We start from the raw sequence: 24,883 nt of genomic DNA on the forward strand, positions 1-24,883 counted from the left end.
CCCACCCACCCACCCACTCACTCACTCACCCACCCACTCACCCACTCACCACCCACCCACCCACTCACCCCACTCACTCACTCACTCACCCACTCACCTACCCACCCACTCACTCACCCACTCACCCACCCACCCACTCACCCACCCACCCACTCACCCACCCACCCACCCACTCACCCACCCACCCACTCACCCCACCCACCCACTCACCCACCCACCCACTCACTCACCCACTCACTCACTCACTCACCCACCCACTCACTCACCCACCCACTCATCCACCCACCCACTCACCCACTCACCCACCCATCCACTCACTCACTCACCCACTCACTCACTCACCCACCCACTCACTCACCCACCCACTCACTCACCCACCCACCCACTCACTCACTCACCCACCCACTCACTCACCCACCCACTCACTCACCCACCCACTCATCCACCCACCCACCCACTCACCCACCCACCCACTCACCCACCCACCCACCCACTCACCCACCCACCCACTCACCCACCCACCCACTCACTCACTCACTCACCCACCCACTCACCCACCCACCCACTCACTCACCCACCCACCCACCCACTCACTCACCCACCCACTCACCCACCCACCCACTCACTCACCCACCCACTCATCCACCCACCCACTCACCCACTCACCCACCCATCCACTCACTTACTCACTCACCCACTCACTCACTCACTCACCCACCCACCCACCCACTCACTCACCCACCCACTCACTCACCCACCCACTCACTCACCCACCTACTCACCCACCCACCCACTCACTCACCCACCCACTCATCCACCCACCCACTCACCCACTCACCCACCCATCCACTCACTCACTCACTCACCCACTCACCCACTCACTCACCCATCCACCCACTCACTCACCCACCCACCCACCCACCCACTCACCCACCCACCCACTCACCCACCCACTCACCCACCCACTCACCCACCCACCGAACTTGGAGTAGAAGTAACACTCTGGCATCTTGGTCACTCACCCACTCACCCACCCACCCACCCACTCACCCACTCACCCACTCACCCACTCACCCACTCACCCACCCACCCACTCACCCACTCACCCACCCACCCACTCACTCACCCACCCACTCACCCACCCACCCACTCACCCACCCACTCACCCACCCAACCGAACTTGGAGTAGAAATAACACTCTGGCATCTTGGTCATGTCGAACTCGTGCAGGAATTCGCACTGGTCTCCCTTCTTGCAGAGTCCCCGAAGCCAATGCTTGCAAACCACGGTCTTCTCTCCACTCACGTGGCGGAAGGGACACATGGGGCCTGCAGGGTCAGGGGCAGCAGAGAGAGGCAGGGCAGGGAGAGTCAGGGGCAGCAGAGAGAGTCAGGGCAGGGAGAGTCAGGGACAGCAGAGAGAGTCAGGGCAGAGTCAGGGGCAGCAGAGAGTCAGGGCAGGGGCAGGATCAGCAGAGAGTCAGAGGCAGGGCAGGGAGAGTCAGGGGCAGCAGAGAGAGTCAGGGCAGGGAGAGTCAGGGACAGCAGAGAGAGGCAGGGCAGGGAGAGTCAGGGACAGCAGAGAGAGTCAGGGGCAGGATCAGCAGAGAGTCAGGGCAGAGTCAGGGCAGGATCAGCAGAGAGTCAGGGCAGGAGAGTCAGGGGCAGGGTCAGGGGCAGCAGAGAGTCGGGGCAGGGTCAGGGGCAGGGTCAGGGTCAGGGGCAGCAGAGAGTCAGGGCAGGGTCAGGGGCAGCAGAGAGTCAGGGCAGAGTCAGGGGCAGCAGCGGAGAGTCAGGGCAGCGGAGAGTCTGGGACCTACCGAGTTCACCCAGAACCACACAGAGAGACCCCAGGCCCTCCTCTAACTACCCACGGTGGTCACGGAGTCCTTGATCGGCAAAGCGGAGAGTCTGGGACCCTACCGAGTTCACCCAGAACGACCCACACAGAGACCCCAGGCCCTCCTCTAACTACCCACGGTGATCACGGAGTCCTTGATCATCAGCAAAGCAGAGAGTCTGGGACCTACCGACTTCACCCAGAACCACACAGAGACCCCCCAGGACCTCCTCTAACTACCCACGGTGGTCACGGAGTCCTTGATCAGCAAAGCGGAGAGTCTGGGACCTACCGAGTTCACCCAGAACCACACAGAGAGACCCCAGGACCTCCTCTAACTACCCACGGTGGTCACGAAGTCCTTGATCAGCAAAGCGGAGAGTCTGGGACCTACCGACTTCACCCAGAACCACACAGAGACCCCAGGACCTCCTCTAACTACCCACGGTGGTCACGGCGGCCTTGATCAGCAAAGCGGAGAGTCTGGGACCTACCGACTTCACCCAGAACCACACAGAGACCCCAGGCCCTCCTCTAACTACCCACGGTGGTCATGGAGTCCTTGATCAGCAAAGAGGAGAGTCTGGGACCTACCGAGTTCACCCAGAACCACACAGAGACCCCAGGACCTCTAACTACCCACGGTGGTCACGGAGTCCTTGATCGGCAAAGCGGAGAGTCTGGGACCTACCGAGTTCACCCAGAACCACACAGAGAGACCCCAGGACCTCTAACTACCCACGGTGGTCACGGAGTCCTTGATCAGCAAAGCGGAGAGTCTGGGACCTACCGAGTTCACCCAGAACCACACAGAGACCCCCCAGGACCTCCTCTAACTACCCACGGTGGTCACGAAGTCCTTGATCAGCAAAGCGGAGAGTCTGGGACCTACCGAGTTCACCCAGAACCACACAGAGACCCCCCAGGACCTCCTCTAACTACCCACGGTGGTCACGGAGTCCTTGATCAGCAAAGCGGAGAGTCTGGGACCTACCGAGTTCACCCAGAACCACACAGAGAGACCCCAGGACCTCCTCTAACTACCCACGGTGGTCACGGAGTCCTTGATCGGCAAAGCGGAGAGTCTGGGACCCTACCGAGTTCACCCAGAACGACCCACACAGAGACCCCAGGCCCTCCTCTAACTACCCACGGTGGTCACGGAGTCCTTGATCATCGGCAAGGCGGAGAGTCTGGGACCTACCGAGTTCACCCAGAACCACACAGAGACCCCAGGACCTCTAACTACCCACGGTGATCACGGCGTCCTTGATCGGCAAAGCGGAGAGTCTGGGACCTACCGAGCTCACCCAGAACGATCCCCACAGAGACCCCAGGCCCTCCTCTAACTACTACCGACGGTGGTCACGGAGTCCTTGATCGGCAAAGCGGAGAGTCTGGGACCTACCGAGTTCACCCAGAACGACCCACACACACAGAGAGACCCCAGGCCCTCCTCTAACTACCCACGGTGGTCACGAAGTCCTTGATCGGCAAAGCGGAGACTCTGGGACCTACCGAGCTCACCCAGAACCACACAGAGACCCCAGGACCTCCTCTAACTACCACCGACGGTGGTCACGGAGTCCTTGATCAGCAAAGCGGAGAGTCTGGGACCTACCGAGTTCACCCAGAACCACACAGAGACCCCAGGCCCTCCTCTAACTACCCACGGTGGTCACGGAGTCCTTGATCAGCAAAGCGGAGAGTCTGGGACCTACCGAGTTCACCCAGAACGACCCACACAGAGACCCCAGGCCCTCCTCTAACTACCCACGGTGGTCACGAAGTCCTTGATCAGCAAAGCGGAGAGTCTGGGACCTACCGAGTTCACCCAGAACCACACAGAGAGACCCCAGGACCTCTAACTACCCACGGTGGTCACGGAGTCCTTGATCAGCAAAGCGGAGAGTCTGGGACCTACCGAGTTCACCCAGAACCACACAGAGACCCCAGGCCCTCCTCTAACTACCCACGGTGGTCACGGAGTCCTTGATCGGCAAAGCGGAGAGTCTGGGACCTATCGAGTTCACCCAGAACCACACAGAGAGACCCCAGGACCTCCTCTAACTACCCACGGTGGTCACGGAGTCCTTGATCAGCAAAGCGGAGAGTCTGGGACCTACCGAGTTCACCCAGAACCACACAGAGACCCAGGCCCTCCTCTAACTACCCACGGTGGTGACGGAGTCCTTGATCGGCAAAGCGGAGAGTCTGGGACCTACCAAGCTCACCCAGAACCACACAGAGAGACCCCAGGCCCTCCTCTAACTACCCACGGTGATCACGGAGTCCTTGATCATCGGCAAGGCGGAGAGTCTGGGACCTACCGAGTTCACCCAGAACCACACAGAGACCCCAGGACCTCCTCTAACTACTACCCACGGTGGTCACGAAGTCCTTGATCAGCAAAGAGGAGAGTCTGGGACCTACCGAGCTCACCCAGAACCACACAGAGAGACCCCAGGACCTCTAACTACCCACGGTGGTCACGGCGGCCTTGATCATCAGCAAAGCGGAGAGTCTGGGACCTACCGAGTTCACCCAGAACCACACAGAGAGACCCCAGGACCTCCTCTAACTACCCACGGTGGTCACGGAGTCCTTGATCAGCAAAGCGGAGAGTCTGGGACCCTACCGAGTTCACCCAGAACGACCCACACAGAGACCCCAGGCCCTCCTCTAACTACCCACGGTGGTCACGAAGTCCTTGATCAGCAAAGCGGAGAGTCTGGGACCTACCGAGTTCACCCAGAACCACACAGAGACCCCAGGCCCTCCTCTAACTACTACCCACGGTGGTCACGAAGTCCTTGATCGGCAAAGCGGAGACTCTGGGACCTACCGAGCTCACCCAGAACCACACAGAGAGACCCCAGGACCTCCTCTAACTACCCACGGTGGTCACGGAGTCCTTGATCGGCAAAGTGGAGAGTCTGGGACCTACCGAGTTCACCCAGAACCACACAGAGACCCCAGGACCTCCTCTAACTACTACCGACGGTGGTCACGGAGTCCTTGATCGGCAAAGCAGAGAGTCTGGGACCTACCGAGTTCACCCAGAACCACACAGAGAGACCCCAGGACCTCTAACTACCCACGGTGGTCACGGAGTCCTTGATCAGCAAAGCGGAGAGTCTGGGACCTACCGAGTTCACCCAGAACCACCCCCACACACAGAGAGACCCCAGGCCCTCCTCTAACTACCCACGGTGGTCACGAAGTCCTTGATCAGCAAAGCGGAGAGTCAGCAAAGCGGAGAGTCTGGGACCTACCGAGTTCACCCAGAACCACACAGAGAGACCCCAGGACCTCTAACTACCCACGGTGGTCACGGAGTCCTTGATCAGCAAATACCGAGTTCACCCAGAACCACCCCCACACACAGAGAGACCCCAGGCCCTCCTCTAACTACTACCCACGTTGGTCACGGCCTCAATGAAAGCCGTAAATGCCAGGTCCTGTTGGAATCCCCGACGCGTCTGACGGACGGCCGCCATTTTCAGCCCCCACCCCCCCGCGCCCCCCCAGCCCCCCAGGGGACCCCCCCCCCCCGGCCCCCCGTCACGCGGTTGTCACGGCAACCGAGGGTCAAAGGGCGGGGGGAGGGGAGGGTGGAATCGGATTAATTCGACGTGAGGCCTCCATCCGCGGGATTGTGGCGATGAATTGTCAAGGCCCAGCGGGCGAATCTCGTCGGTGACGGTGACGGTGACAGTGGTGGTGGTGACGGTGGTAGTGGCGGTGGTGGTGACGGTGGTGGTGGTGACGGTGGTGGTGGTGGTGACGGTGGTGGTGGTGGTGGTGGTGACGGTGGTGGTGGTGGTGGTGACGGTGGTGGTGGTGGTGATGGTGGTGGTTGTTGTTGTTGTGGTTGTTGTGGTTGTTGTTTGTGGTTGTTATTGTTGTGGTTGTGGTTGTTGTTGTGGTTGTTGTGGTTGTTGTTGTGGTTGTTGTTGTGGTTGTTGTTGTGGATGTTGTTGTGGTTGTTGTTGTTGTTGTGGTTGTTGTTGTGGTTGTTGTAGTTGTTGTTGTGGTTGTTGTTGTGGTTGTTGTTGTGGTTGATGTTGTTGTGGTTGTTGTTGTAGTTGTTGTTGTGGTTGTTGTTGTGGTTGTTGTTGTTGTGGTTGTTGTTGTGGTTGTTGTGGTTGTTGTTGTGGTTGTTGTGGTTGTTGTTGTGGTTGTAGTTGTGGTTGTTGTGGTTGTTGTTGTGGTTGTTGTTGTGGTTGTTGTGGTTGTTGTTGTTGTTGTTGTCGTCAACGCCCACGGACGCTCACCTTTGCCGCACTGCCCCTTGAGAAAGAAGTGGCAGACGGCCGCTCCGGATTCTACGGAGGGGGAGACACGGGGAGAGAGACACGGGGAGAGAGACACGGGGAGAGAGACACGGGGAGAGAGACGCAGAGACACGGGAAGAGAGACACGGGGAGAGAGAGACACGGGGAGAGAGAGACACGGGGAGAGAGACACGGGGAGAGAGAGACACGGGGAGAGAGACACGGGGAGAGAGACACGGGGTGAGAGACACAGAGACACGGGGAGAGAGACACAGAGACACGGGGGGAGAGAGACGCAGAGAGAGAGACACGGAGAGAGAGACACAGAGACACGGGGAGAGAGACACAGAGAGAGAGAGAGACACGGAGAGAGACACGGGGAGAGAGACACGGGGAGAGAGACACGGGGAGAGAGAGACACGGGGAGAGAGAGACACGGGGAGAGAGAGACACGGGGAGAGAGACACGGGGAGAGAGAGACACGGGGAGAGAGACACAGAGACACGGGGGGAGAGAGACGCAGAGAGAGAGACACGGAGAGAGAGACACAGAGACACGGGGAGAGAGACACAGAGAGAGAGAGAGACACGGAGAGAGACACGGGGAGAGAGACACGGGGAGAGAGACACGGGGAGAGAGAGACACGGGGAGAGAGAGACACGGGGAGAGAGAGACACGGGGAGAGAGACACGGGGAGAGAGAGACACGGGGAGAGAGAGACACGGGGAGAGAGAGACGGGGAGAGAGACACGGGGAGAGAGAGACACGGGGAGAGAGAGACGGGGAGAGAGAGACACGGGGAGAGAGAGACACGGGGAGAGAGAGACACGGGGAGAGAGAGATACGGGGAGAGAGAGACACAGGGAGAGAGAGACACGGGGAGAGAGACACGGGGAGAGAGAGACACGGGGAGAGAGACACGGGGAGAGAGAGACACGGGGAGAGAGACACGGGGAGAGAGAGACACGGGGAGAGAGACACGGGGAGAGAGACACGGGGAGAGAGAGACACGGGGAGAGAGACACGGGGAGAGAGAGACACGGGGAGAGAGAGACATGGGGAGAGAGACACGGGGAGAGAGACAGAGAGAGAGACACGGGGAGAGAGACACGGGGAGAGAGAGACACGGGGAGAGAGCCACGGGGAGAGAGAGACACGGGGAGAGAGACACGGGGAGAGAGACACGGGGAGAGAGAGACACGGGGAGAGAGAGACACGGGGAGAGAGACACGGGGAGAGAGACACGGGGAGAGAGACACGGGGAGAGAGACACGGGGAGAGAGACACGGGGAGAGAGACACAGAGACACGGGGAGAGAGACACGGGGAGAGAGACACAGAGACACGGGGAGAGAGACACGGGGAGACAGACACGGGGAGAGAGACACGGGGAGAGAGACACGGGGAGAGAGAGACACGGGGAGAGAGAGACACGGGGAGAGAGAGACACGGGGAGAGAGAGAAACACGGGGAGAGAGAGACACGGGGAGAGAGACACGGGGAGAGAGAGACACGGGGAGAGAGACACGGGGAGAGAGAGACACGGGGAGAGAGACACGGGGAGAGAGAGACACGGGGAGAGAGACACGGGGAGAGAGACACGGGGAGAGAGACACGGGGAGAGAGAGACACGGGGAGAGAGAGACACGGGGAGAGAGAGATACGGGGAGAGAGAGACACAGGGAGAGAGAGACACGGGGAGAGAGACACGGGGAGAGAGAGACACGGGGAGAGAGACACGGGGAGAGAGAGACACGGGGAGAGAGACACGGGGAGAGAGAGACACGGGGAGAGAGACACGGGGAGAGAGACACGGGGAGAGAGAGACACGGGGAGAGAGACACGGGGAGAGAGAGACACGGGGAGAGAGAGACATGGGGAGAGAGACACGGGGAGAGAGACAGAGAGAGAGACACGGGGAGAGAGACACGGGGAGAGAGAGACACGGGGAGAGAGCCACGGGGAGAGAGAGACACGGGGAGAGAGACACGGGGAGAGAGACACGGGGAGAGAGAGACACGGGGAGAGAGAGACACGGGGAGAGAGACACGGGGAGAGAGACACGGGGAGAGAGACACGGGGAGAGAGACACGGGGAGAGAGACACGGGGAGAGAGACACAGAGACACGGGGAGAGAGACACGGGGAGAGAGACACAGAGACACGGGGAGAGAGACACGGGGAGACAGACACGGGGAGAGAGACACGGGGAGAGAGACACGGGGAGAGAGAGACACGGGGAGAGAGAGACACGGGGAGAGAGAGACACGGGGAGAGAGAGAAACACGGGGAGAGAGAGACACGGGGAGAGAGACACGGGGAGAGAGACACGGGGAGAGAGACACGGGGTGAGAGAGACACGGGGAGAGAGAGACACGGGGAGAGAGAGAGACACGGGGAGAGAGAGACACGGGGAGAGAGACACGGGGAGAGAGACACGGGGAGAGAGACACGGGGTGAGAGACACGGGGAGAGAGACACGGGGAGAGAGACACGGGGAGAGAGACACGGGGAGAGAGAGACACAGGGAGAGAGACACGGGGAGAGAGACACGGGTAGAGAGACACGGGTAGAGAGACACGGGGAGAGAGACACGGGGAGAGAGACACGGGGAGAGAGACACGGGTAGAGAGACACGGGGAGAGAGACACGGGGAGAGAGACACGGGGAGAGAGACACGGGGAGAGAGACACGGGGAGAGAGACACGGGGAGAGAGACACGGGGAGAGAGACACGGGGAGAGAGAGAGAGACACGGGGAGAGAGACACGGGGAGAGAGACACGGGGAGAGAGACACGGGGAGAGAGACACGGGGAGAGAGACACGGGGAGAGAGACACGGGGAGAGAGACACGGGGAGAGAGAGAGAGACACGGGGAGAGAGACACGGGGAGAGAGAGAGAGACACGGGGAGAGAGACACGGGGGAGAGAGACACAGAGACACGGGGAGAGAGACACGGGGAGAGAGAGAGACACGGGGAGAGAGACACGGGGAGAGAGAGACACGGGGAGAGAGACACGGGGAGAGAGACACGGGGAGAGAGACACGGGGAGAGAGAGACACGGGGAGAGAGACACGGGGAGAGAGACACGGGGAGAGAGAGACACGGGGAGAGAGACACGGGGAGAGAGAGACACGGGGAGAGAGACACGGGGAGAGAGAGACACGGGGAGAGAGAGACACGGGGAGAGAGAGACACGGGGAGAGAGAGACACGGGGAGAGAGACACGGGGAGAGAGACACGGGGAGAGAGACACGGGGAGAGAGACACGGGGAGAGAGAGAGACACGGGGAGAGAGACACGGGGAGAGAGAGACACGGGGAGAGAGACACGGGGAGAGAGACACGGGGAGAGAGAGACACGGGGAGAGAGACACGGGGAGAGAGACACGGGGAGAGAGAGACACGGGGAGAGAGACACGGGGAGAGAGACATGGGGAGAGAGACATGGGGAGAGAGACACGGGGAGAGAGACACGGGGAGAGAGAGACACGGGGAGAGAGACACGGGGAGAGAGACACGGGGAGAGAGAGACACGGGGAGAGAGAGACACGGGGAGAGAGACACGGGGAGAGAGACATGGGGAGAGAGAGACACGGGGAGAGAGACACGGGGAGAGAGACACGGGGAGAGAGACACGGGGAGAGAGACACGGGGAGAGAGACACGGGGAGAGAGAGACATGGGGAGAGAGAGACACGGGGAGAGAGACACGAGGAGGGAGAGAGAGACACGGGGAGAGAGAGACACGGGGAGAGAGACACGGGGAGAGAGACACGGGGATAGAGAGACACGGGGAGAGAGACACGGGGAGAGAGACACGGGGAGAGAGACACGGGGAGAGAGACACGGGGAGAGAGAGACACGGGGAGAGAGACACGGGGAGAGAGAGACACGGGGAGAGAGAGACACGGGGAGAGAGACACGGGGAGAGAGACACGAGGAGAGAGACACGGGGAGAGAGACACGGGGAGAGAGACACGGGGAGAGAGACACGAGGAGAGAGACACGGGGAGAGAGACACGGGGAGAGAGAGACACGGGGAGAGAGACACGGGGAGAGAGAGACACGGGGAGAGAGAGACACGGGGAGAGAGACACGAGGAGAGAGACACGGGGAGAGAGACACGGGGAGAGAGACACGGGGAGAGAGACACGGGGAGAGAGAGACGCGGGGAGAGAGAGACGCGGGGAGAGAGAGACGCGGGGAGAGAGAGACACGGGGAGAGAGAGACACGGGGAGAGAGACACGGGGAGAGAGACACGAGGAGGGAGACACGGTGTGAGTGGTGAGTGAGTGGTGAGTAAGTGGTGAGTCAGTGAGTGGTGAGTGAGTAGTGAGTCGTGAGTAAGTAGTAATTGGTGAGTAATTGGTGATCAATTGGTGAGTGAGTGGTGAGTAATTGGTAATTGATGAGTGGTGAGTAATTGATGAGTGGTGAGTGAGTGAGTAATTGGTGAGTAAGTGGTGAGTGGTGAGTGAGTGGTGAGTAGTAATTGGTGAGTGGTGAGTGAGTGAGTAGTAATTGGTGAGTGAGTGGTGAGTAGTAATTGGTGAGTGAGTGGTGAGTAGTAATTGGTGAGTGGTAATTGGTGAGTGGTGAGTGAGTGGTGAGTAATTGGTGAGTAAGTGGTGAGTGAGTGGTGAGTAGTAATTGGTGAGTAGTGAGTAGTAATTGGTGAGTGGTGAGTAAGTGGTGAGTGGTAATTGGTGAGTAATTGGTGAGTAATTGGTGAGTGGTAATTGATGAGTGGTGAGTAGTAATTGGTGAGTAATTGGTGAGTGGTAAGTGGTGAGTAGTAATTGGTGAGTAGTAAGTGGTGAGTAATTGGTGAGTGGTGAGTAGTAATTGGTGAGTAATTGGTGAGTAAGTGGTGAGTAGTAATTGGTGAGTAATTGGTGAGTAGTAATTGGTGAGTGGTGAGTGAGTGGTGAGTAGTGATTGGTGAGTAGTAATTGGTGAGTGAGTGGTGAGTGGTGAGTAGTAATTGGTGAGTAGTAATTGGTGAGTGGTGAGTAGTAAGTGGTGAGTAGTAATTGGTGAGTGGTGAGTAGTAATTGGTGAGTAGTAATTGGTGAGTGGTGAGTAAGTGGTGAGTAGTAATTGGTGAGTAGTAATTGGTGAGTGGTGAGTAAGTGGTGAGTAGTAATTGGTGAGTAATTGATGAGTGGTGAGTTGTAATTGGTGAGTAATTGGTGAGTGGTAAGTGGTGAGTAGTAATTGGTGAGTAGTAAGTGGTGAGTAATTGGTGAGTGGTGAGTAGTAATTGGTGAGTAATTGGTGAGTAAGTGGTGAGTAGTAATTGGTGAGTAATTGGTGAGGAGTAATTGGTGCGTGGTGAGTGAGTGGTGAGTAGTGATTGGTGAGTAGTAATTGGTGAGTGGTGAGTGAGTGGTGAGTAGTAATTGGTGAGTGGTGAGTAGTAAGTGGTGAGTAGTAATTGGTGAGTAGTAATTGGTGAGTGGTAAGTGGTGAGTAGTAATTGGTGAGTGGTGAGTAGTAATTGGTGAGTAGTAATTGGTGAGTAGTAATTGGTGAGTGGTGAGTAGTAATTGGTGAGTAGTAATTGGTGAGTGGTGAGTAAGTGGTGAGTAGTAATTGGTGAGTGGTGAGTAGTAATTGGTGAGTAGTAATTGGTGAGTAGTAATTGGTGAGTGGTGAGTAGTAATTGGTGAGTAGTAATTGGTGAGTAGTAATTGGTGAGTGGTGAGTGGTAAGTGGTGAGTAGTAATTGGTGAGTAGTGAGTAGTAATTGGTGAGTAGTAATTGGTGAGTAAGTGGTGAGTGGTAAGTGGTGAGTAGTAATTGGTGAGTGGTAAGTGGTGAGTAGTAATTGGTGAGTAGTAATTGGTGAGTGGTAAGTGGTGAGTAGTAATTGGTGAGTAATTGGTGAGTAGTAATTGGTGAGTGGTGAGTAGTGAGTAATTGGTGAGTAGTAATTGGTGAGTAGTAATTGGTGAGTGGTGAGTGGTGAGTAGTGAGTAATTGGTGAGTAGTAATTGGTGAGTAGTAATTGGTGAGTGGTGAGTGAGTGGTGAGTAGTAATTGGTGAGTGGTGAGTAGTAATTGGTGAGTAGTAATTGGTGAGTGGTGAGTGAGTGGTGAGTAGTAATTGGTGAGTGGTGAGTAGTAATTGGTGAGTAATTAGTAATTGGTGAGTGGTGAGTAGTAATTGGTGAGTAATTAGTAATTGGTGAGTAGTAATTGGTGAGTAATTAGTAATTGGTGAGTGGTGAGCGCTCCTCACTATCCATGCCGGGGAATGGAAGCGGCTGTGCCCCCAGCTGTTGCTCGACCGCCAACTCGATGTCGAATCGAATGTGGTCGATCGGAGCCACCAACTCCTGCATGTTGACGACGATCTTGACGAGGTAGACGATGAATCACAACAACGACGACGTCGTCTCGGCCGCAGCAGCTGTTGTTTTTGTGGTGAGGTTTTTTTTATTTTAAAACGAAAAATGTTTCAAACGCAAAAGCCTCCACTAGGCCGCAAAACGCTGAGCTGCTGTGTGGGTGGGTGGGTGGGTGAGTGGGTCGGCGGTTTAGTGTCGCGGCTCCCCATTGGTCGTCAACCCACCAACCGGGAGGGGGGGGTGGTGACGTCGCGGTCGAAGCAACCTCGGCGCTGATTGGTCGGGGCGATTTATTGTTGGGGCGGTGGTTTTTTTTGGCGGTTTGGTGGACGGGTGGAGGGTGCGGGGGAGGGGGGGCGGCCATGTTGGGTAGGGTGTTGGGGTGGAAGGTGGCCATGCTGGCGCGGGGGGTGGAGGGCGGCCATGTTGGGTAGGGGATGGTGCGGGGGTGGAGGGCGGCCATGCTGGGCAAGGGGTATGGCGAGTGTATAGTGTAGTAGTGTACAGTGTAGTAGTGTATAATGTAGTAGTGTACAGTGTGTAGTGTATAGTAGTGTATAGTGTAGTAGTGTATAGTGTAGTGTATAGTGTAGTGTATAGTGTAGTAGTGTATAGTGTAGTGTATAGTGTAGTAGTGTATAGTGTAGTAGTGTATAGTGTAGTAGTGTATAGTGTAGTAGTGTAGTGTATAGTGTAGTGTATGTTAGTGTATAGTGTAGTAGTGTATAGTGTAGTAGTCTATAGTATAGTGTAGTAGTGTATAGTGTAGTGTAGTAGTGTATAGTATAGTGTAGTAGTGTAGTGTATAGTGTAGTAGTGTATGTTAGTGTATAGTGTAGTGTAGTAGTGTATAGTGTAGTATATAGTGTAGTAGTGTAGTGTAGTAGTGTATAATATAGTGTAGTAGTGTATAGTGTAGTAGTGTATAGTATAGTGTAGTAGTGTATAGTGTAGTGTAGTAGTGTATAGTGTAGTGTATAGTGTAGTATAAACCGTGACGTCTCGACAGCCGTGGTAAGCAGACCAACCTCCCAAACGCAACTGTGTAGGCTTCACCACACAGAGCTCAGTAAGCCCCGACCTGCGTGTTCACATTCACGTGTTCACATTGACGCTTGCTAACCCCCACCACATCATCAACATCAACAACACGATCGTAAGGATGATGATGATGATAACATTGGTGATGGATTTACGTATTTATTTGAAAAGGCATCGACTTGCAGAAACAACAACAATAGCGATAGCAACATTGGTGGTGAGCGTTGCGTTGGAATCTCAATGCGGCATCACCTGAAGCAGTCCGTGGGTGAGTGGATGAGTGAATGGGTGGATGAGTGAATGGGTGGGTGAGTGGGTGAGTGAGTGGGTTGGTGAGTGGGTTGGTGAGTGGGTGGGTGAGTGAGTGGGTGAGTGGTTGGGTGAGTGGGTGGGTGAGTGGGTGGGTTGGTGAGTGGGTGGATGGGGGGGTGAGTTGGTGGGTGAGTAGGTGGGTGGGTGAGTGGATGAGTGGGTGGCTGAGCGAGTGAGCGCTTTGCAAAAAACAACATAAGATAATCATCATAAGCATCAGCAGTATCATCAGCAGCAGAACACTGTGACACACAGGGAGCCTACAGCCACTAGACGGACGGGCAACTCTGTCGTGGACAGTGCTGTGGGGGGGAAGTCCAATTTTGATTGGCTCCTCCCCTCATGGCGTCTGTGACCACCACAGGAGCTAAACGGGGGCTCTGGACAGGTGCGAGGGGCTGGTAACCCCTCCACCTTCAATTAATTACCACGAAACCACGAGTTAAACTGAAATATGTAACTAATAAGCTTGTGCCGGAGGCCCCGGGGGGGCAGGAGTCTATGACGTCTCCTGGCCAAACCCAAAATTGGCGGAGCCAGGAGATTGAATCTCTACCCTCGGGGCTCCTCCAGAAACAACGAAAAGCCTCTACGGGTAGCCACGTGGAATGTTCGAACGCTCACTGCGGAGGAGAGGCTGCCACTCCTCTGTCAGGAGCTGGACCGGTACCGCCTGGATTTATGTGGCATTCAGGAGGTCCGGTGGACCGGTTCTGGCTCCTGCCACCATGAGGGGTGGACAGTCCTCTACTCGGGGCAGGAGACTGCCAAGCAACAGGGTGTGGCTCTTCTTTTGAACAAAAGAATGAAGGGGGCGTGGTAGCGTGGCGGTGAGGTGTGGGAAGCTGTAAGCCCCAGGCTACTTTGGGCTCGCCTTCCCATCAACTGGAGGCGAGGAATGGTGGTCGTGGTTACTTATGCCCCCACCGAAGATGAACATCCGTGGAGGGATGCAGGCAAAGCCGATGAGTCAGATGCCTTCTATGACCTCCTGTCACAGGTGCTGGCTGAAGTGGCCCCTCGGGATAGAGTCATCTTGTTGGGTGGCCAGATCAGCTCAATAACGGTAGGAGGCTGCTAGATTTTTGTGCAGCCCATGGGCTTGTATTTACCAACACGCTGTTTCGGCATCGGCGCATCCACACATCATGGATGCATGCCGGGTCCAAGCAAGAACATCTGCTGCACTACACTGTGACGGACCAGCGGATGCAAGCCTATGTCCTTGACACCAGGACCTACCGTGGAGCTGATCTGCCCTCTGACCATCGACAAGTCATCTGTAAGATGCGCCTGCCATTCTTCCACTCCGGTGGTGGGTGTACACCCAGGACCCCATTGCAACCTAAAGTGGCCTGGTCTCAGTTATCTGATGAAAGTTGCGAGAATTTCATCATCGCTTGCGGCTGGGATTGGCATCGTCCCCCACTCCTCCTGATGTCGAGGGTAAATGAGCGAGGTTTAGGACTGTGACTCATGCAGCTGCAATGGCTGCTTTGGGTACGTGGTCCAGACCTCCCCAGAGACCCTGGCTGACAGAGGTGTTCAGGATGGTTGAGAAAAAGCGACAGGCCCACTGTCATCGGCTACAGAATCCTACGTCAGAGAATGAGGAGGCTTACCGCAGCCTTCGCTCGGAGGTTCGGAGAGCCGTGAGGCGCTGCAAGGATGGGTGGTGGTCGCGGGTTTCTGAGGAGATGGAGTCTATTTAACTCCATCAAAAAAGTAACCTGCAGCGCCACACCTATTACCATCATTAGGGGAAAAAACGGTGATCCAATCTCCGACCCCCAGGAACAGGTTTGCAGGTTTACTGAGCATTTGTGTGAGGTCCTGTGAGAGGGAAAATCCCTCAGCCAGGAAAACACTGTGGCACAAAGTGAAGATGACCCTGCTGAGGCTGCGGTGCCTCAAATATTGGAAGGAGTCACCCCCTGTGAGTGGCTGGCTGAGGTGCCATCTGTTGAGGAAGTACTGAAGGCGATCCGGAGTCTGAGACCAGGAAAGGCAGCGGGTAGAGATGATCTCCCAAGCGAAATGCTGAGGGAGGGTGGCGTTTGTGCACAGACTGCCCTAAATTACATAATAACAACAGTCTGGACCACTGGACGGGTTCCGCAGGATTGGAAGGATGCCCTGGTGGTCCCCCTTTTTAAGAAGCGGTCCCCCTTTTTAAGAAGGGGGACCGCACAGACTGTAACAACTACAGGGGCATCTCACTCCTCATTGTGCCGGGAAAGGTCCTGGCAAAGATGATTCAACATCGCCTTGCCAGGCACGCCGAGGAGAGGCTTGCGGAGCCCCAATGCGGTTTCAGGAAAGGGCGGTCCTGCACAGATGCCATATTTTCTGCCCGTCTGCTACAGCAGAGGTGTAGGGAATTCCAAAAATACCTACATCTCTGCTTTATTGACCTGGTCAAGGCCTATGATACCATCAGTAGGCCTGGGCTCTGGGTTGTTCTTCGTGCTTTTGGAGTACCTGACCCTCTCCTTCCGATCATTAAGGACCTTCATGATGGTGAGCGGGCCTGGGTAAAACTACGTGGCCGGGAGTCAGAGCCATTCCCTGTACACCTTGGGGTGCGACAGGGATGTCCTCTGGCTCCCACATTATTTAACATCTATTTTGACCACGTAGTTCGTGAAGCCTTCAATAGCTGTACCGGGGGAATCTCCATAAGGTACAGATATAATGGGAGACTGATCGATGCCCGGGTGCGGTCAAGGGATGGCTCCCTATTGCTCAATCACGTTATGTATGCCGATGATTTGGTAATAGCTGCTCATTCAGAGGAGGAGTTGGAGACGCTGCTGCTGAGACTGGAGCGTGCCACTAAGAGGTGGGGCCTTACCATCAGCCCCACCTAAACTAAGCACCTGCCTGGGTATTTTGTACCATCGGAAACTCTACCCCCACAACTCCCCATCGGTGATGGCGCAGTTGTGGAGAGAGTGGAGAGTTTCCCATACCTGGGCAGTGTGCTTATGACCGGCTCCAGTTTAACAGCAGAGGTCTCACTCCGAATCAGTCGAGTGGCAATATCTTTTCATCGGTTGCGTAACGCTGTGTGGAAGCTACCTGGTCTGTCGCTCCGCACTAAGCTTCAGGTCTTCTCGGCCACGGTCATTCCCTCCCTTCTCTACGCTTGCGAAACGTGGACCCCCCTAATGGAACATCTTCGCCGATTAGAAACATTTAGGCTGGCCTGCCTACGATCCATCCTGGGTTTAACCAGACTGGATTGTGTGAGGCGCTCACAAATCCTTAAAAGATCTGGGCAAGGTCCCATCGGTGAGCTCCTCCGGCGGGCAAGGCTGCGTTGGCTGGGTCATGTAGCCAGCATGCCCAACCACCGCATGCCGAAACAGCTTTTGTTCGGCCGGATCGAGGGGGCTAAACGGGCGCGGCACGGGATAGAGAAGAGATGGAGTGATGTGGTATGGGAGGACGTGGAGCTGAGTGGATTTGCCGATGACTGGTACCAGCGGTGTCAAGATCGGCCTCTGTGGAGGAGGCTCGTGAAGGACGCTACTGGGCAGTTGGAGGCAGTCGACCTCCAACAATAACGGAGGGCGGAGGAGCGACGTTCACAACAACGAGCGGAGCGCCGGGTGGCTAAAGCACAGCAGGTTGGCACAGTAGGGCGCACAGGTGGTGCATCAGCCAGTCATCTCAGTCAGTCGACCCGTGGCACCTGCTGGGTCTGCCCCGTGACCTCCTACCAGCGGGCGTTCGACACTTCACGTGGCCTCAGGGTGCACATAGCCTGGCACAAGCGTCGTGGTGACGTCACCGCCACTCAGTGGCAAATGGCGGTTGTTGTTGGTGATGATGATGGGGGTGGTGGTGATGATGGTGGGTGTGTTGGTGATGATGGGGGTAGAGGTGATGGTGGTGATGTTGCAGTGGATATGTGGGTGAGTAACTGAGTGGGTGAGTGGGTGGGTGAGTGGGTGAGTGAGTGAGTGGGTGAGTGGGTGAGTGAGTGAGTGGGTGAGTGAGTGAGTGGGTGGGTGAGTGGGTGAGTGAGTGAGTGGGTGAGTGGGTGAGTGAGTGAGTGGGTGAGTGGGTGAGTGAGTGAGTGACTGGGTGGGTGAGTGGGTGAGTGAGTGAGTGGGTGAGTGGGTGAGTGAGTGGGTGGGTGAGTGACTGAGTGGGTGAGTGAGTGGGTGGGTGAATGAGTGAGTGGGTGAGTGAGTGGGTGAGTGAGTGGGTGAGTGGGTGAGTGAGTGGGTGGGTGGGTGAATGAGTGAGTGAGTGGATGAGTGGGTGGGTGGGTGAGTGAGTGAGTGGGTGAGTGAGTGGGTGGGTGAGTGAGTGGGTGAGTGAGTGAGTGGGTGAGCGTTTCAGCTGCGTTTCTTGGTAGAGACGCGTCTCTTGCGAGCTGCCAGCATGTCATAGAAGGGGTCCCTGCTGATGCACGCACTGAGACACGGGGAGAGAGACACGGGGAGAGAGAGAGACACGGGGAGAGAGAGACACGGGGAGAGAGAGACACGGGGAGAGAGAGACACGGGGAGAGAGAGACCCGGGGGAAGAGACACGGAGAGACACAGGGAGAGACACAGGGAGAGAGACATGGGGAGAGAGACACGGGGAGGGAGAGACACGGGGAGGGAGAGACACGGGGAGAGAGAGACACGGGAAGAGAGACACGGAGAGACACGGGGAGAGAGAGAGACACGGGGAGAGAGAGACACGGAAAGAGAGACACGGGGAGAGAGACACGGGGAGAGAGAGACACGGGGGGAGAGAGACACGGGGAGAGAGAGACACGGGGAGAGACACGAGGAGGGAGAGACACGGGGAGAGAGAGACACGGGGAGAGAGACACGGGGAGAGACACGGGGAGAGAGAGACAAGGGGAGAGAGAGACACGGGGAGAGAGAGACACGGGGGGGAGAGAGACACGGGGGGGAGAGAGACACGGGGAGAGAGAGACACGGGGAGAGAGAGACACACAGAGATGATCTTGACAAAAGTGTCCAACCGGTTTCCCCTGTGTCTGTGTCTCACTCACTGTGTGTCTGTGTCTCTCTCACTGTGTGTCTCTCACTGTGTGTCTCTCTCACTGTGTGTCTGTGTCTCTCTCACTGTGTGTCTGTGTCTCTCACTGTGTGTGTGTCTGTCACTGTGTGTCTGTGTCTCTCTCACTGTGTGTGTGTCTCTCACTGTGTGTCTGTGTCTCTCTCACTGTGTGTCTGTGTGTCTCACTGTGTGTCTCTCACTGTGTGTCTGTGTCTCTCTCACTGTGTGTCTGTGTGTCTCACTCACTGTGTGTCTCTCTCACTGTGTGTCTGTGTCTTTCTCACTGTGTGTCTGTGTCTCTCTCACTGTCTGTGTCTCTCTCACTGTGTGTCTCTCTCACTGTGTGTCTCTCACTGTGTGTCTGTGTGTCTCACTCACTGTGTGTCTGTGTCTCACTCACTGTGTGTCTCTCTCACTGTGTGTCTGTGTGTCTCTCTCCCCGTGTCTCTCTCCCCATGTCTGTGTGTCTCTCTCCCCATGTCTGTGTGTCTCTCTCCCCGTGTCTCTCTCCCCGTGTCTGTGTGTCTCTCTCCCCGTGTCTCTCTCCCCGTGTCTCTCTCCCCGTGTGTCTCTCTGTGTCTCCCCGTGTGTCTCTCTCTCCGTGTCTCTCTCCCCGTGTGTCTCTCTGTGTCTCCCCGTGTCTCTGTGTCTCTGTCCCCGTGTGTCTCACCGGATGCCCTGAACCCAGCGGTCTCTATCCTCAGCGCTGCTGGCTGAGATGCGGTAAACTTGGTGGTTCCCTTCCACCACGCGCCCATCAGCCTCCGTCTCTCTCCCCGTGTCTCTCTCCCAGTGTCTCTCTCACTGTGTCTCTCTCCCCGTGTGTCTCTCTGTGTCTCTCTCCCCGTGTCTCTCTCCCCCCGTTTCTCTCTCTGTGTGTCTCTCTCTGTGTGTGTCTCTCTCTCTCTCTGTGTGTCTCTCTCTGTGTGTGTCTCTGTGTGTGTCTCTCTCTGTGTCTCTCTCTCTGTGTGTGTCTCTCTGTGTGTCTCTCTCTGTGTGTGTGTCTCTCTGTGTGTCTCTCTCTGTGTGTGTCTCTCTCTGTGTGTGTCTCTCTCTGTGTGTGTCTCTGTGTGTGTCTCTCTCTGTGTGTCTCTCTCTGTGTGTGTCTCTCTCTCTCTGTGTGTGTCTCTCTCTCTCTGTGTGTGTCTCTCTCTGTGTGTGTGTCTCTCTCTGTGTTTGTCTCTGTGTGTGTCTCTCTCTGTGTGTCTTTCTCTGTGTGTGTCTCTCTCTCTGTGTGTGTCTCTCTCTGTGTGTCTTTCTCTGTGTGTGTCTCTCTCTCTGTGTGTGTCTCTCTCTCTGTGTCTCCCCGTGTCTCCCCGTGTGTCTCTGTGTCTCTGTCCCCGTGTGTCTCTGTGTCTCTGTGTCCCCGTGTGTCTCACCGGATGCCCTGAACCCAGCGGTCTCTCTCCTCAGTGCTGCTGGCTGAGATGCGGTAAACTTGGTGGTTCCCTTCCACCACGCGCCCATCAGCCTCCGTCTCTCTCCCCCCGTGTCTCTCTCCCCGTGTGTCTCTCTCCCCGTGTGTCTCTCCGTGTGTCTCTCCCCCCGTTTCTCTCTCTGTGCGTCTCTCTCTCTGTGTGTGTCTCTCTGTGTGTGTGTGTGTCTCTCTTTCTGTGTGTGTCTCTCTCTGTGTGTGTGTCTCTCTCTGTGTGTCTCTCCGTGTCTCTGTGTCTCCGTGTGTCTCACCGGATGCCCTGAACCCACCGGTCTCTCTCCTCAGCGCTGCTGGCTGAGATGCGGTAAACTTGGTGGTTCCCTTCCACCACGCGTCTCTGTGTGTCTCTCTGTGTCTCTCTGTGTCTCTGTGTGTGTCTCTCCGTGTCTCTCTCCCCCCGTGTCTGTGTGTGTCTCTCTCTGTGTGTCTCTCTCTGTGTGTGTCTCTCTCTCTGTGTGTGTCTCTCTCTCTGTGTCTCTGTGTCTCTCTGTGTCTCTCTCCCTGTGTCTCTGTGTGTCTCTCTCTCTGTGTGTCTCTCTCTGTGTGTGTCTCTCTCTCTCTGTGTGTCTCTCTCTGTGTGTGTGTGTCTGTCTCTCTCTCTGTGTGTCTCTCTCTGTGTGTGTCTCTCTCTCTCTGTGTGTGTGTCTCTGTGTCTCTCTGTGTCACTGTGTCTCTGTGTGTCTCACCAGATGCCCTGAACCCAGCGGTCTCTCTCCTCAGCGCTGCTGGCTGAGATGCGGTAAACTTGGTGGTTCCCTTCCACCACGTGTCTCTCTGTGTCTCTCTGTGTCTCTCTCTGTGTCACCCCGTGTCTCTCTCTGTGTCTCTGTGTGTCTCTCTGTGTCTCTCTGTGTGTCTCACCGGATGCCCTGAACCCAGCGGTCTCTCTCCTCAGCGCTGCTGGCTGAGATGCGGTAAACTTGGTGGTTCCCTTCCACCACGTGTCTCTGTGTGTCTCTCTGTGTCTCTCTCTGTGTCACCCCGTGTCTCTCTCTGTGTCTCTGTGTGTGTCTCTCTGTGTCTCTCCGTGTGTCTCTCTCTGTGTGTGTGTCTCTCTCTCTGTGTGTGTCTCTCTCTCCGTGTCTCCCCGTGTCTCCCCGTGTGTCTCTGTGTCTCCCCGTGTCTCTGTGTCTCTGTGTGTCTCACCGGATGCCCTGAACCCAGCGGTCTCTCTCCTCAGCGCTGCTGGCTGAGATGCGGTAAACTTGGTGGTTCCCTTCCACCACGTGTCTCTGTGTGTCTCTCTGTGTCTCTCTGTGTCTCTGTGTGTGTCTCTCCGTGTCTCTCTCCCCCCGTGTCTGTGTGTGTCTCTCTCTCTCTGTGTGTGTCTCTGTGTCTCTCTGTGTCACTGTGTCTCTGTCTCTGTGTCTCACCGGATGCCCTGAACCCAACGGTCTCTCTCCTCAGCGCTGCTGGCTGAGATGCGGTAAACTTGGTGGTTCCCTTCCACCACGTGTCTCTGTGTGTCTCTCTGTGTCTCTCTGTGTGTCTCTCTCTGTGTGTGTGTCTCTCTCTCTGTGTGTGTGTCTCTGTGTCTCTCTGTGTCTCTGTGTCTCTGTCTCTGTGTCTCACCGGATGCCCTGAACCCAGCGGTCTCTCTCCTCAGCGCTGCTGGCTGAGATGCGGTAAACTTGGTGGTTCCCTTCCACCACGCGCCCATCAGCCTCCGTCTTGCACGCTTTCACCACTCCGCCCCCGGCACTCTGCAGCTCGAAGCAGTGCTGGGGTAGCCACAGCGTTGCCACGGTAACCACAGTGTTACCATGGCAACCACAGCGTTGCCACGGTAACCACAGTGTTACCATGGTGACCACAGTGTTACCACGGTAACCACAGTGTTACCACAGTGTTACCAGGGTAACCAGTGTCACCATGGTAACCACAGTGTCACCATGGTAACCGGTGTTACCACGGTAACCACAGTGTTACCACGGTAACCACAGTGTTACCACGGTAACCAGTGTTACCATGGTAACCACAGCGTTACCACGGTAACCACAGTGTTACCACGGTAACCACAGTCTTACCATGGTAACCACAGTGTTGCCACGGTAACCACAGTGTTGTCACGGTAACCACAGCGTTGCCACGGTAACCAGTGTTGCCATGGCAACCAGTGTTGCCATGGCAACCAGTGTTACCGTGGCAACCACAGTGTTACCGTGGCAACCACAGTGTTACCATGGAAACCAGTGTCACCACGGAAACCACAGTGTTACCATGGCAACCGGTGTTACTGGTTACCATGGCAACCACAGTGTTACCATGGCAACCACTGTTACCGTGGCAAACACTGTGTTACCATGGTATCCACAGTGTTACCATGGTAACCACAGTGTTACCACGGTAACCACAGCGTTACCACGGCAACCACAGCGTTACCACGGTAACCAGTGTTACCACGGTAACCACAGCGTCACCACGGTAACCACAGCGTTGCCACGGTAACCAGTGTTACCACGGCAACTACAGTGTTACCATGGTAACCACAGCGTTACCACGGTAACCGGTGTTACCACGGTAACCACAGCGTTACCAAGGTAACCACAGTGTTGCCATGATAACCGGTGTTACCATGGTAACCACAGTGTTGCCACGGTAACCACAGTGTCTCTCTCTCACCGGTTTGCGAGGGTCATCCACCTCCAGGATGTTGAGATTTTCAAGTGGAATGATTCCTCTTGGCTCCTTATCCTGGGGTAGCAACAACATCATCATCAACAACATCATCAGCAGCATCATCATCATCATCAACAACATCATCATCAGCATCACCATCAACAACATCATCAGCAGCAGCATCATCATCATCAACATCATCATCAACATCATCATCATCAACAACATCATCAGCAGCATCATCATCAACAACATCATCATCATCAACAGCATCATCATCATCAACAACATCATCAGCATCATCATCAACATCATCAGCAGCATCATCAACATCATCAGCATCATCATCAGCATCATCATCAACATCATCAGCAGCAACATCATCAACATCACCAGCATCATCAACATCATCATCAGCAGCATCATCATCGACATCATCATCATCAACATCATCATCAGCAACATCATCATCAACATCATCATCAGCATCATCATCAACAACATCATCAGCAGCATCATCATCATCAACAACATCATCATCATCAGCATCATCATCATCAACAACATCAGCAGCAGCAGCATCATCATCATCAACATCATCATCATCAACAGCATCATCATCAACAACATCATCAGCAGCATCATCATCAACAACATCATCATCATCATCAACAGCATCATCATCATCAACATCATCAGCATCATCATCAACATCATCAGCAGCATCATCAACATCATCAGCATCATGATCAACATCATCATCATCAGCAGCAACATCATCAACATCACCAGCATCATCAACATCATCATCAGCATCATCATCGACATCATCATCATCATCAACATCATCATCAGCAACATCATCAACATCACCATCATCATCAACATCACCATCATCATCAACATCATCATCAACATCATCATCATCAACATCATCATCAACAGCATCATCAGCAGCATCATCATCAACAACATCATCATCATCAACAACATCATCATCATCAGCAGCAGCAGCATCATCATCATCATCATCAACAACATCATCAGCATCATCATCATCAACATCATCATCATCAACAGCATCATCATCATCAACATCATCAGCATCATCATCAACATCATCATCAGCAGCAGCATCATCAACAGCATCATCAGCATCATCATCAGCATCATCATCATCATCAACAACATCATCAGCATCATCATCAACATCATCAACATCATCAGCGTCATCATCATCAACAACATCATCATCATCAACAACATCATCATCATCATCAACATCATCAGCATCATCCTCATCATCATCAACAACATTATCATCATCAACAGCATCATCAGCAGCATCATCATCAACATCATCAGCAGCATCATCATCATCAACAACATCATCATCATCAACAACATCATCATCATCATCAACAACATCATCATCAACAACATCATCATCAGCAGCATCATCATCATCATCAACATCATCAACAGCATCATCATCAACAACATCATCATCAGCATCATCATCATCAACAGCATCATCATCATCAACAACATCATCAGCAGCATCATCAACATCATCATCATCAGCATCATCATCAACAACATAAGCATCATCATCAACAACATCAGCATCATCATCAACAGCATCATCATCAGCAGCATCATCATCATCAACATCATCAGCAGCAGCATCATCATCAGCATCATCATCATCAACAGCATCATCATCAACTACATCATCATCAGCATCATCATCAACAACATCATCATCAGCATCATCATCAACATCATCAACAGCATCATCATCATCAACAACATAATCAGCAGCATCATCATCAACATCATCAGCATCATCATCATCAACATCATCATCAACAGCATCATCATCAGCAGCATCATCATCAACAACATCATCAGCAGCATCATCATCATCATCAACATCATCATCATCAACAACAGCATCATCAGCAGCATCAT

General features: G+C 54.9%; 1 protein-coding gene and 1 long non-coding RNA gene across 2 annotated transcripts in view; both read right to left on the reverse strand.

Annotated features, from left to right (window-relative positions):
- Positions 1-12,667, reverse strand: part of LOC116958099 (cleavage and polyadenylation specificity factor subunit 4) — a 26,999-nt gene extending 14,332 nt beyond the window's left edge. The window contains exons 1-3 of the mRNA XM_032980589.2: positions 12,363-12,667; positions 6,117-6,167; positions 1,176-1,328 (exon numbers count right to left, since the gene is read on the reverse strand). Coding sequence (XP_032836480.1) covers positions 1,176-1,328; positions 6,117-6,167; positions 12,363-12,465 — 307 coding nt within the window. The 5' untranslated portion in view covers positions 12,466-12,667. The remainder of the gene's footprint in view (positions 1-1,175; positions 1,329-6,116; positions 6,168-12,362) is intronic.
- Positions 12,668-13,655: 988 nt separating this feature from the next.
- LOC142906915 (uncharacterized) lies at positions 13,656-23,147 on the reverse strand. The gene is made up of 3 exons (XR_012930553.1): positions 22,913-23,147; positions 21,664-22,011; positions 13,656-18,252 (listed from the first exon to the last, which is right to left on the reverse strand). It is a non-coding gene; the product is annotated as an uncharacterized LOC142906915 (long non-coding RNA).
- Between the last annotated feature and the right edge of the window lie 1,736 nt (positions 23,148-24,883).

This window comes from Petromyzon marinus, chromosome 72 (assembly GCF_048934315.1).
Source record: "Petromyzon marinus isolate PM22_M1 ecotype Great Lakes invasive population chromosome 72, UKy_Petmar_22M1.pri1.0, whole genome shotgun sequence".
NCBI lineage: Eukaryota > Metazoa > Chordata > Hyperoartia > Petromyzontiformes > Petromyzontidae > Petromyzon > Petromyzon marinus.